This window comes from Pogoniulus pusillus, chromosome 4 (genome assembly GCF_015220805.1).
Source record: "Pogoniulus pusillus isolate bPogPus1 chromosome 4, bPogPus1.pri, whole genome shotgun sequence".
Taxonomy (NCBI): Eukaryota; Metazoa; Chordata; class Aves; order Piciformes; family Lybiidae; genus Pogoniulus; species Pogoniulus pusillus.
The window spans coordinates 33,189,737-33,202,826 of NC_087267.1; the positions used below are offsets into that span (position 1 = coordinate 33,189,737).

The 13,090-nt window shown below is 43.3% G+C and overlaps 2 protein-coding genes across 4 annotated transcripts in view; one reads left to right on the forward strand and one right to left on the reverse strand.

Annotated features, from left to right (window-relative positions):
• Positions 1 to 135: 135 nt before the first annotated feature.
• Positions 136 to 7,571, reverse strand: ARMC10 (armadillo repeat containing 10). 3 transcript variants are annotated; one of them, XM_064142540.1, is made up of 7 exons: positions 7,400 to 7,571; positions 7,026 to 7,038; positions 5,698 to 5,836; positions 4,534 to 4,668; positions 3,044 to 3,220; positions 1,960 to 2,031; positions 136 to 855 (listed from the first exon to the last, which is right to left on the reverse strand). In XM_064142540.1, the coding sequence occupies exons 1-7, from the start codon at positions 7,542 to 7,544 to the stop codon at positions 601 to 603; spliced, it is 936 nt and encodes a 311-aa protein (XP_063998610.1). In that variant the 5' UTR covers positions 7,545 to 7,571; the 3' UTR covers positions 136 to 600. The 3 variants fall into 3 exon arrangements, with proteins under 3 accessions (XP_063998610.1, XP_063998608.1, XP_063998609.1); XM_064142538.1 differs by lacking the exon at positions 7,026 to 7,038 and having other exon boundaries at positions 5,698 to 5,843; positions 7,400 to 7,568; XM_064142539.1 differs by lacking the exons at positions 7,026 to 7,038; positions 7,400 to 7,571 and adding an exon at positions 6,494 to 6,699 and having other exon boundaries at positions 5,698 to 5,843.
• Positions 7,572 to 9,588: 2,017 nt separating this feature from the next.
• The window catches only part of FBXL13 (F-box and leucine rich repeat protein 13), a 74,107-nt gene continuing 70,605 nt past the window's right edge, over positions 9,589 to 13,090 (forward strand). Inside the window, 1 exon segment of the mRNA XM_064142557.1 lies at positions 9,589 to 9,703. Within this exon segment, the coding sequence (XP_063998627.1) occupies positions 9,629 to 9,703 (75 nt within the window). The 5' untranslated portion in view covers positions 9,589 to 9,628.

Consider the following 13,090-nt stretch of genomic DNA (forward strand, 5'->3'; position numbering starts at 1 on the left):
TAACTGCACTGCAGATTAGCCAAAAAGAATGGAATTACTGGGCATATGAGAACATAGCAGGAAAGGTGAGAAAATACAGGCTGGGTAACTTCCTGTGCAGCTTTCAGTGCAAACACTAATTCTGTAGGAAGCCAGTAAGATTTTAGTCATGTTTTTATTGAATGTTTTCTAAGATTTGCCTGCACCCAGGTAGTAGGTATTAATAAAATGGAAATGCCTAATCTCTAATGGCTACATTTTAATGCACCACTCTGCAGAGGTATTTATTCAATAGATGTATTTAAAGGAAGATAAATCTTTTTATTACATTAAGAAAACTATTTCAGTTTACTTCACTTGTCCATTAAAAAGCTTACCGCGCATGTCAAAGCTGCCATGCTCTAACCCTTTCCTTCGCCTCTGTGTCCAGGTTATCAGCTGTACAGGGGTTTCTCAGTACTAATGAAGCTATTGCTTGTACCTGGCTTGTAAAAAATACTGTTATGTTCTCTGTATTAAGTGCATTGCATTCTCTTTGTAGTAACTGATTTGCGCCTAGTAACGGTAATGTTGTTTGCTTATTGGAGGGGTTGTAGCATGGCTTTTATTTTTTAAAATCCACTATTGTGTTAATATTCTCACCACTTGCTCTTTCACCTCTCTATCAGGGTGATGCAATAAAGCTGCCAGTTTCTGAGCAAATGGGGTAGAGTCTCTGCAAAGTGTAACAAAAACTGAATCCTTGCTGTACTGGTCTTGGATTGTGTTGCCTTCTCCATTGTTCACCTTCCCTTTCACATTTGCTGCAAAGGTCAGGGTTCTGAGCAGAATCTCTCTGTTCATGCAGCTGTCAAACAGCAACAGCAGTGATGGCACCTGGGGCATTCAAGAAAAAAAATCATACTCAGTCACCAGCAGGGAGTACATGTACCCAAATCTAACTTAAGAAATGGGAAAAAAATCTGCACCTAAACCCAAAACTCCATGAAAACACTGAACTCCACACACTTTGAAAGCAGTCCAGAAGGCTGCACTGCATGCACCTTTCCTCTTTAGAAAAGATTGACTTATACAGCACAGGCTAGGAAATGCTTTGTACTTTTCAATCTCCAAAATGTGATGTCTGAAAAACTTGTCTATGGAAGAGAGGGTCTTGTTTTAATAATGAAAATCTTGTTTTAATAATGAAAAGCTAGACTAGCTTTGCACATGGCAGACAGCTCTAAAGAGTCACTGCATATTTGAAGCATTTTACTTGGGGGATGGAGAGGAGGGTGCAGCACCCTTCCAGCTCCTGACCCTTTGTTTTGGTGTGAGGGAAGGATGGAACTGAACTAAACCTCTATGCCAAGGACAGCCACAGCAGATGTCAGATAAAGCTCCCCACGAAAACCTAATTAAATGCATAGGGAAAGTTCACTTAACAGTGCTTGAGAACAACAGTTCTGTGGCTGCTGTTGGGTAAAGGGGTGGGGACTTCAGTGGAATCTGGCTGTCTTAGGTACAGAAACAACTGCTGTGATGGCTCATTTACATCTGGCTGTATTTGATTTTGTACCTGGTCTACCATTTCTGTACTGACTGCATGTCTGGAAATTAGGGTTTGGGTCTGAAATTTATCAGAGTAGAACACATGTAAATGGCACACGAGAAGTTCATGGTACTGTCCCTTTGGTGAAGAGAGAGGGTGAGAACAGGCTTAAGTTGCTGCTTTTTGGAATGTTATGTGGCAAGTATGACCAATGGTCTTCAAGTACACAGGCCCTGTGACTCCCCCTCTGCCACTATCTGTAGTACACTGCACTGAAAGTCAGCCCAGAAAACAACGTGCACTTCCAGATACTGCGTTTAACCAGCTTTACTCTGGAGTTTCACATATACTTCTGATACATTTACGTTCTTCTAATACCTGCACGTAGCTGCATGCACACAAACACGTGGATAAATGCTAAAATCATAATGAAAGGGTAAGAACCTTACTTCAGCTCTGAGAAGATGTCTTGTCATGGCTGCATTTGCAGATAAGTTCACAAGCACTTTCAAAACCTGAATCTGAAATGAGGAACACACAAGCTCATTAAAAGCTCCAAAATCAGTAAGTACAGCAGTAATGAGCATCAATAGTGTCAATACTGGCTTGGAAAGGAAAAGGTAGAATGGAGTTGTGCAGTCTTTAGTACAGCAAAAGAGAAAGCTTGGAGAGTCACTAGCAGGTATGTACTAAATACAGGTATTCTGAACACTAATTTGACTTAACACAAGGTCTGTAAAGAACTCAGAGTAGGCAAAACACGGAATGTTTTGTTTTGGTTTTAATAGAAGAACTGTATTTAAAATGTGATCAGAAGCACATACAAATACACCTTTGTCATTTCCTGAACCTTGTGACACTAATCTTTTACAGAAACACTAGGAAAAGTCCAAGTGCTGCTTTCTGTATTTAAGTAAAATAGGTCTGCTAAGTCTAGTGGCAATTTGTATTTTGGAAAATTGGTTTAGCTCTGAGAGCAGCCAAGTACATTGATAGTGAAGGTACTGGGACATCCTAAATAAACACTCGGTTTGTTCTCTACTTGAAACTTTTCTTTCCATATTGAAGAAATCACAAATAAGCACAATTTTCCTCTTGTAGTCACTGGGGTTGCAAGAGACGTAATAAGCAAAAGGTAACAGGACAACGTAACTTAGGCCACCTTTGCTTGGTGCGTTGCTCTAGGCAGTCATGCATCAGTGAAGCCTTTCACATGCAGATTCTCCTTTCTCTGTGATGCCGTAGCAGTGTGTAGTGAGCAGAAGAGAATTCTGGAGTCGCAAAGGCCAGTGCACACAAGGCTGCTTTGGCAAAGCTCTGGCCCAGTGGTTCCACTAGCAATATTCCTTCCCTCTTTACATTTGCATGGAGAAGGTAACAGAGATCCTTATTTCATTGATTTTCTGCACTATCTGTTATCACTAGTGAGCAGTTGATTTTCTAAGCACAGTCTAAACCATTTTACAGTAACAGCAAAAAGAAGGCAAGTAAAGCAGCTACATAATTAGTCTGCAGCAATGCACTACCCAATACCTGTGTCCTTTCAGTTCCTGCTGAAAGCAAATGAAGAAAGCACGGAATGAAATCAACCATCTTGTGGTGGTAGTCATTGGTAACAGACATGTTTGTCAACAATCTGAGTCCAGCCAGCTGCAGACCAGAGTTCAGGGGAGCCGACTCAACGTTCTTACAAACTTGTGTGATATATACCTGAGAAAAAGGGAAGGACATTAAAAGAGAATAAGTCTTTTGCTACAAGAAGTTATTCTATTCACATACAGTGTCGGTGGTCTAGCTACAGTAGCCTAAATGCCTCTCAAATGCTGTCTGAATACAGAACCTGATCAAGGTTCTTGGAAACAAATGCTATCCTTCCTGTTTTGCTTTGAATAGATTTAAACATTCTACTGGCATGACAGAGGCCAGTGTTACAGGGTTATGCTCACTAACTTTCCTGAAGCATAAATGGCTCCAAAACCCCCAGTTGTTTTGACTTCATCTCAGAAGTAGCATAGTTGCTTTAGGGAGTTACTAAAAAAAACCCAAAAACTTAGAGTAACTCATATCCTCCTAAATGTTGAAAATAAGCCAAGAACAAGTCTTGGAAATAAATCCTTTCTGCCAACCATATGGCCCACTCACTGGAGTACTCCTCAGAACTGTGATGACAACTGACTTTAACAACTATTATTTACCGAATTTTCTCCCAGATGACAGTATAGAACAAACCTCAGGGTCCTAACAAACAAACAAACAAACAATCACTTTTTCTTTACCAAAGCAGTAGTTTCTTACCTGCATAAACTTTTGCTGCTGGCAGCCATTACTTTAAAAATATGCAGCACCAGAGCTGCTGCAAAACACTGCATCCAGTCAAAATGCCTTTCTATAAAGCTAGTGAAGGAGCTAACAGAAGTCTTCAAATCTGCATCAGCTGACTGCTCAGACACCTCTGGATCTGTTGATTAATCCGATGTCAGAAGTGGAGGCTTTTTTCATGATCAGTGCATTCACACACAGAACCTCTACTATTTACCAGCTGAACTTGTAACTATTTTTTCACACTCTTCTGTTACAGTTGAAGTTCCCTCCTGAAAAAATGGGTCTCAAACAAAACCAGGGGGTCAATTAATGCTTTCTTCTCCCTTGCTTAATGAGTCAAGCTGAATTCAGTCTGCAATGCAACCTGTTAAACAACCACTCCTGATGTTCCAGACATGTTTGAAAATAATCTTGCCTCACATAATTTTATTATAACCATAGCAGCACAATCTCTGTTTAACAGCCTTTGGTGACAGCTGAAGACAAACTGCCTAGATTCCTAGCTGTGCTTTAAAAACACTAAGTGCCAGTAGTGCAATGCATGTTTAAGTTATCCTTTTGGCCTTGCGACACACAGGTCATCCATGTCTGCTGATTCATGTCTAACATCAAAACACCTGGGAATCCTGGCTTGTATCTAACAAGCCTTGTACTGCCTCTTGTGTCTCAATTACCTCAATTTTTCCCTTTCAGAAACTTACCTGTATCACTTCCTGGTTTTTAATATTCATACTCAAGTTATTAAGTGCATTTAGTGCTTTTTCTTTAACGCTGGGGGCACAATTGTAGAGCATCCCTCCAATAATAGAAAGTCCATTCAAATTTCGAATTATATTCTGAAATATAAAACAGATATTTAGTAAGATTGAAAAAATAAATGCTGAAGACATTCCTCAAAGTTTCCATATTAATGTTACTGGAATGTGTGGGTGAATACTTCCAGAACAGGCCGAAGTATTGAGTTCTTTGACAATGGCACAATATCTTTACTGTTACAATCTGGCTTGCAACGCATGCTAAAAGCATTTCAGATTGTAAAGAATCAAAGGTAATTATTGCATGACTTTATATGTTAGTTCAGCATGGTCACAGTACCTAGAAGTCCTCAGTCAGCAGAATAGAATTTCAAGATTCAACTTTATATTATTAGAAGTGTTAACATATGTATTTTTATACACATATTTATGTAATATATATGATTATTAAATTACTAATAATATTTAATAGAAGTTTTAAAGTCCTAAATCTTTACCCTTCTCTTCCATTACATGTGATTCTCACTTAAGACTCTAAACATCACCGATAAAACATTTACCATTTAAAAAACAGAAAAAAGAAAATAGGGCCAATGGGCCTGAGGATTCAGTTGCATTCTGTTCTGAGAGATTTATATCAAGAAAACAGTTTTTAAGGAGATAGAAAAGAGCTGTCATAAGAATTACACAAAAAGGAAAGGAAAAACTAAGAGTGGGACCCTGGAGGTTAAACCTTTTAAACCTTTATAAAGGCAAGAAAATCTGCATCCAGCTCAATGTTTTTCCAATTCATTTGAAGAGACCTGAATAGGTAGAAAGTTGCTAGGATGTAAACAGCATACAACTTTGTGAAGCTGAAAGTTTAGGTTATCCCAGTAAATTTCAGACTTGATCTTGGAAGGATTTAACTCTTCTTCTATTCAATGCTTTCATCAACATAACTCTAAGCAACGAAAGACGTATTTACAGCAATTCTAAAACACAGAACTCTTAAGTTGTACAAACATGAAGCTGAGATAAACTCTGCGAAGCTGCTACATTGTATTATTTGGGCTAGCAGAAATTAAGGCAAAGACATACTGTTGCTGTTTTCTACAGAACAATACTCACTTGATTTACAGAGAAGGCCGCACTGTTGCCGAGAGTGATTAAAGCTTGCTCCTGAATTAATGGATCATCTGTGGCCTGGAGCAAATGAAGAAGTTTCTGTAAAGCATCCACATCCAGGGTATGGGCTGATTCTGGCAGCCTGTTGTCTGGAAGGGTTTAAAAATTAAATACTTGACACCAAGTTTGAGACATTCTGCTTAGATGCCATGCAGCATTTTTTAAAAAGCAGAGGTTGTAGTTGTTCTGACTGTATACAAAAGCCATATCATGGAAAAAAGACTCAAAACAGCAAGACTTCCATCTTCTTCTGAGACTACTCCTTTTCAAAGTAGAAAAAACAAAGAGGGAGAGGTAAGAGCTTGAGATATGTTACTCTGATTAACAGAGAGCAAATGTCCCCTTCAAAATAAGGATATTCACCAAACGAGTTATTTTTTTCTCCCTTGTGTTCCCTGAAATGAAACACACAAATCTGTCTGGACACTGCAGGAAACCAACACTTTTGACTTGCAGAATTCAGGAATTATGGCAATGAGGTTTTGAGGCTATTGAGTCCAACTGTTAACACTGCCAACTCCACCACTAAACCACGTCCCCAAGCACAACACCTACATGTCTTTTAAGTACATCCAAGTATGGCGACTAAGCCATTTCTCTGGGAAGCTGGCTGCAATTCTCAACCACCCTTTTGGTGAATTATTTTTTCCTAATATCCAATCTAAACCTCCCTGGTGCAACTTGAGGACATTTCCTCTTGTTCTAACACTTGTTCCTGGGAGACGAGGCCGATACTCACCTCCTAACAATCTCCTTCCAGGTAGTTGTAGGGGGTAATAAGGTCTCCTTAGGCCTCCTTTTCTCCAGTCTAAACAACCCCAGTTCCTCATAAGATACTCTCCAGACCCTTCATCAGCTTTGTTGCCCAATGTAGCAGCCACAAGGTTAGGAACACTCCTGATCAGAGAGATCACTTAACCAACTGCAGAAGGCTGCTTGAGTCAGGGTGATGAAATGGAATACATGGCTTTTATAAAAGGGTGACACAAATGTCATCAAAGACCGTTTTCATTCAGGTTGGAGGCAGAACTATTTAACTACCTGAAGAGCCTTAAGGCTTGAGAAGCCCTTTGAGAAGCTAACCAACCCTTTATAATCCCACGTGTCTAGTGCCACCATCTCCCTAGGCAAACACCACGGTACTCTTTGGGGAGAGGAGGTCAAAGCTCATCACGCCAATCCATGAGCTATCTGGAAAACCAAAATCGTTTTTTATCCTCGTCTCATCCTTGTTAGAAGACTTTTTTAGCTTCGAATTATAGGGGGCACACTCCAATAGAACAGCTCACCAGTGCATTAAGTAAATATACTGACTGGAAGTACACTTCAGGTAAAAAAATAGACTGTTTTTTTCTAAACATAAAACGTGCTCTAGAAGCTCTTAGAAGGTCCAGGTGGCTGTTAGGGGGCCGGTACGCAGTGCTGTGGTTCCCCCTCCCACATGGCGCAGGCGAGTCTCAGGCGGGAAGCTGTCCGGGACATTGTTCCAGAGGCGAAGGCTGCGCCAGCGACCCCACGGGGGCTGGAACCCTCGCTCAGAGCCCCGTCCACGGCTGCGCGGAGCCGCCTCCGCGTTCTGCGGCACGTCCGCGGCAGCGGCCGCTCGGTGCTTAGCGACAGCTCGCTCGCTCGCTCCGCGCCTCACCTGACGGCGGGCTCAGGGGGGCCCCGACCGCAGCTCGCCGACGCCGCCGGCGGCCGGCTGCCGCCAGCTGCCACAGGCAATAGCAGGCGCCCGCCCCGAGCGCGATGGCGGCCGCTCCTACCGCCGCCCCTCGCCGCTCCCCCATTTTCCCCGCCGGCGGAAGGCGCCGCCCCATCCGGCTCGGCACAGCTTCTGTCCGCTTTCCACCCTGCAGCCGGGTCCTGAGGCCCGCGCCTTTGCTTTGCGGTTACTCTTGTGGGGGTGAGCCGACAGCAGTGTGTGTGGTGCAGCGAAGGGCAAATCCACACGACGCAGCTTTGAGTTTAGAGGATAAAATAAGCCCGGACCGCCGCCCTGCCTGGCTCATGCACTGCTTACCTGAACTGGCTTCCCCTTTGGGAAGGCTGCTGCAGCCAGGCACCTGCCAGGAAAACAAAACTGCACTTTTTTATAGCTACTAAGCTATAAAGACACTGATTAGGCCACCATCAGCCCCTCTTAAGTAAAAGTCTATTTGAAGTTTTAACAAAATACAGCAACATAACAAAATGCATATGCCGAAAACATTTAATTTGGGGGTTAGTATAGCTGTTGGCCAAATCCTCACCCTATGTCTGCTGTCTCTGCTTGTCAACTCTAAATACAAATGCAAGGCCATGGTTTCTCAGATGCCATCTCAGCTGCTTCCCCATTAGACCTGCAAATGTGCTGGGCCTCTGTGATGCACACTGGCAGCAGCAGCAGCTAATGCGAGCTTGGCTGAAAATCAGGTTTGAGTGTGAAGCCAAAGCACTGCCAAGGAGATCCTGGTAGCACAGAACTGGAAGGGCTCTCTGGGACTAATTGTAGTAATTGGTACGTACAACAACCCCATGCAACACTACAGGTATGGGGAAGAGTGTCTGGAAAGTTGCCTGGCAGCAAAGGACCTTGTGGGTGTTGGCCGACAGCCAGTTGAACATGAGCCAGCAGTGAGCTCAGGTGGCCAAGGCAGCCGACAGCATCCTGTCTTGCACCAAAAAGAGCGTGGCCAGCAGGAGTAGAGAGGTGACTATCTGCTGATACTCAGCACGGATAGAATCATAGACTCAACTAGGTTGGAAGAGACCTCCAAGATCATCCAGTCCAACCTAGCACCCAGCCCTATCCAGTCAACTAGACCATGGCTCTAAGTGCCTCATCCAGTCTTTTCTTCAACGCCTCCTGGGATGGCAACTCCACCACCTCCATGGGCAGCCCATTCCAATGGCAAATCACTCTCTCTGTGAAGAAATTCCTCCTAACATCCATCCTAAACCTCCCCTGGCACAAATTGAGACTGTGTTCCCTGATTCTAGTGCTGGTTGTCTGGGAGAAGAGACCAACCCCACCTGGCTACAGCCTCCCTTCAGGTAGTTGTAGACAGCAATGAGGTCCCCCCTGAGCCTCCTCCAGGCTAAACAACCCCAGCTCCCTCAGCCTCTCCTCATAGGGCTTGCGTTCCAGGCCTTCCACCAGCTTTGTATTGTGTTCGTTTTGGTGCCACTCAGTACAAGAAAGACATTTTGGTGCTAGAGAGTATCTGGGAAAAAAGGGCAACAAAGCTGATGAAGGGTCTGGAGAGTATCTTATGAGGAACTGGGGTTGTTTAGACTGGAGAAAAGGAGGCCTAAGGAGACCTTATTACCCCCTACAACTACCTGGAAGGAGATTGTTAGGAGGTGAGTATCGGCCTCGTCTCCCAGGAACAAGTGTTAGAACAAGAGGAAATGTCCTCAAGTTGCACCAGGGAGGTTTAGATTGGATATTAGGAAAAAACAATTCACCAAAAGGGTGGTTGAGAATTGCAGCCAGCTTCCCAGAGAAATGGCTTAGTCGCCATACTTGGATGTACTTAAAAGACATGTAGGTGTTGTGCTTAGGGACGTGGTTTAGTGGTGGAGTTGGCAGTGTTAACAGTTGGACTCAATAGCCTCAAAAGTTTTTCCCAACCAAAACGATTCTACGATACATCTATATAGATTCTCTTCCCTGCCTCTCGCTATATGAAAGCCTTTCTACCACTCTTTGCTCGACGGGGGAGCAGACCGGGGGAGGCACTGATGCGCAGCCGTTGGCGGAGCTGCCTGTCCCGGCCGCCTGCACCTGCGGAGCGCGACGGCGGGGACTAGGGGGCAGTTCGTCCGGGGCAGCTCTAGGCCACGGATCCGTTGCTACGCGACTGCCGCCGCAGTTGTGTCCCGCGCGTCCATGGCGTCCCTCAGGACTGCGAGCCCCGAGCTCCGAGCTTACTTCAGCCGCCACAACCTCCTCGACGTCTATGAGGTAACGGCGGCAGCCCCTGCGAAGGCGGGCGGCAGGAAACCTCCCTTCTTCCCCCTGAGCCCCTAGACGACCACCTTCCTCAGGTCTCACTTCTCTCTCCCCCGGACCCTCTGCCCGCCCTCGTCTGCGTCCTGGGTGAGGCGAGGTCTGGCTGCGCGGGATGGGGAAACTCTCCTCACCGCTGCCCCGACCGCGTTCCACCCCGGCGCGTCGTAGCTGGTCGGGTCCCCGGTCCCCACTGGAGCCTGTGGGGTCACAAACACCCCCGGTAGCGTACGCTGGACAGAGGTGACATACTCCGCCCTCCGGAGTTCCCCCTTTTCCCCTCAGCAGCCCCGGCACTGATGTGTTGAGTTCCTCAGCGTTGTTCAGGGCCTCTATCACACACCTCTATCGCATTTGATGGTGTGAGGCGTGGCTGAGTTCTCTTCTTTCTCTTAATAGCTTGCTTCAAACAATTTGTGAAAACATTGAAACCAAACCCTAAAATGGAATACAGTAATTTCCCTTCTTAATCCATGTTTAAACTGAAATGAAGGCAAACACAGTGGACTGAATTGGCACCTTCCCTGGATTTGCCAAAGTTCTTTAGTTTTAATCAAAGAACTACTCCTAGACTTCAACGGGATGGATCCCTCCTGTTGGAACAGTTCAGGTGCAATCTGTAGTTTTAAATAGCCTATCAAAGGGCAAGATGGCAATGGACCAAGTTTCAGATACAGGTGGATTAGAAATTTGTGGCTCAGGAATAAATAAGATTCCATGAAATGTTAGAAATTAAAACTAGCACAAGATAAAGGGCTAGGAGGGAAGCAGAGTTGATGGTTTGTCTTTAGGATTCTTACCTGATTCTCTGTATTTCTTTAGTTTCCCCCTGTTCATCCCATTGACCTCTGCCTATTTTGAGATCTGTTGCAGCTGTTTTTGCTTAAAACAAAGGCACAAAGCACAAATACAAGTTTAAAAGACATTGTTGATATGTCTAAGCTACCAAAAATAGACCCCGTTTGCAGCAGCCACTACAGCCAAGATTTCCATGGAAACATTAATAAAGTACACTTTAACCAATTAGAATAATTACAAAGAAGTGTTGCCATGCAGCCTGAGTATGTCTCCTGAGAGTCTATCTCTTGATCACTGTTTTCTTAAGCATGGAAAACCAAAAATAACGTGTATCTACACGAGGTGTATTTCTTGATTCTGTACTCAAAAAATGGCTCATGTTTTTACATTTCCAAGCAAAAGTTATAAATACCTTTGTACCTTTTACAGCAACAGTGGTATCAACTAAGCTAAAAATGCAAGAATTAAGATTAAAGGGATTTTCTTAAAAGAACTGGTTGAACATTGACTTGTGTAAGACCTTTTCATACTTTTTTTTTCTTTGCTCCTTACAAGTTGCTGCTTGCTGATATCTAGACATTTATTTCATTTTATTACATTTTCATTTCTTCATGGAGTTGCAGTGTGCTTGGTGTGAAGATAATTGAAGTGATAGTGGTCCCTGTATTAAGGAACATCAAAGCTAAGATGAGGCCTATGAACATTTATACACATCCTCAAAATTAAAGCTATAATGTTCTAATGGCCATTTCTTTAAGTGTTTTTATGGTTAGGTTGTGGTTTGGAGATAGTCCAAGCATATTTGGAGTTCAAATAATTGGAATTCCTTGCTGCATCTGAATTTTTCATTCCAGTCTGATTTTTCTCTTTCAATTCTCATCCAAATTTACTTTTAAACAGTATCCATAAAGAGTGAGGCAAACTGTAATCTTGCCAACACTCTGTGTGTGAGAACTTCCACTGTCATTCATAGCTGTATTCTTAGAATTTAAAAATTAAATATGGATGCAGAGCTGTCTTAAGATTTTTTTCCTCTGACCCAAATGAATTTTGCCATGAAGAGTTAATGGCTAAAGATGTAGAAAGAGGAGTAGGATTATAGCTGGAAGAATGAGTGCAGGCTTTCTGCTTTGGGTTAGTGGAAGTCTGATGCTCATGGCCATCCCTGGTCTCATGTGTTTCACACACTCTCCTCTTTATCTCCTCTTTCCTTTAATGGAATAGCAGCAGCAGAGCAGACTTCATGGGTCTCTGGAAGACTTGTCATAGTTTTGCATCAGTTTTGGTATCATCATTGACTTCCTGATTTGACCCTGGAGGAACTTCCTGGGAATGGAAAGCTTTTATTGTCTTTGCAAAATACTTCTGGGTTTAGGGTACAGTCTCTTATTGCAGGTAGATATGAAATAACAATATTTAATATTTATAACACTGCATTAACATTTGAGCAAGTTGTTATAGAATAGCTGAAATGTATAAACGGTAATGTAGTTGGAATATACAGGAAGCAGCACATCTTCATCACTGGAAGGTGAGGTTGGGAAATAATACACATTTGTAGCAACAAGTCAAAATAAATCAATACTGGTGATGGTTTTAGACAGAGTGATCTCACATAGTACTACTTGTAGGTTTAGAAGCCTAGCTAATGACTCAGGATGTTTTGTTGTGCTAGGTGCTGTATATTTATAGGTTGAAAAAAATTGTTGATGGCATATCAGATTGTTGAAAGCCTGGTAAAGTCCAGTACAAACAGTCAGACTCATACAGATTCAGCTTAATTGTTTGTAGTTTTATGCCTGCCCCAAGGATTGCATGAGCAGGTATTACAGTTCCTCTCATATTGGAAGTTTTGTAAAGGAATTTGCTATGTTATGCAGGGGCCTTCATTTCCAGTATATGGATGGAGAGTTTAGATTTCATGTCTTGGAAGCGTTTGAGAGAAAACAAACAAACAAACAAACAAATAAATGTTGTATTTGTTTGAAAAAAAAAGAGGGGGGAAAGGTAAAGAATGTGAAATAGTTCAAAGTGGCATTGACGTGGCAGACGCGTTCTGGTTTAAGCCAGCAGAGGGAGCACCTGCCCAGCGCTGGGATTGGCTTTGGGAAATCCGCCCATAGGAAAATAGTAATGAAAACATTTTAACTGCCAGTATGTTATTTAAAATCATATTATGGGTCGTGAATTGCAGTGCTGAGAGGTGGATTTAGAATGTTTTCTTGATAGAAAACTATCAAGATATGTCTTGCATTTTTTGTTAGAGATTGAGGAGATTCTAAGGTTGCATCAGGAATGGTGTGGTCAGCAGGAGCAGGGAGGTCATTCTGCCCCTGTACTCTGCACTGGTTAAACCACACCTTGAGTACTGTGTTCAGTTCTGGGCCCCCCAGTTTAGGAGGGACATTGAGATGCTTGAGCATGTCCAGAGAAGGGCAACGAGGCTGGTGAGAGGCCTTGAGCACAAGCCCTACGAGGAGAGGCTGAGGGAGCTGGGATTGTTTAGCCTGGAGAAGAGAAGGCTCAGGGGAGACCTTATTGCTG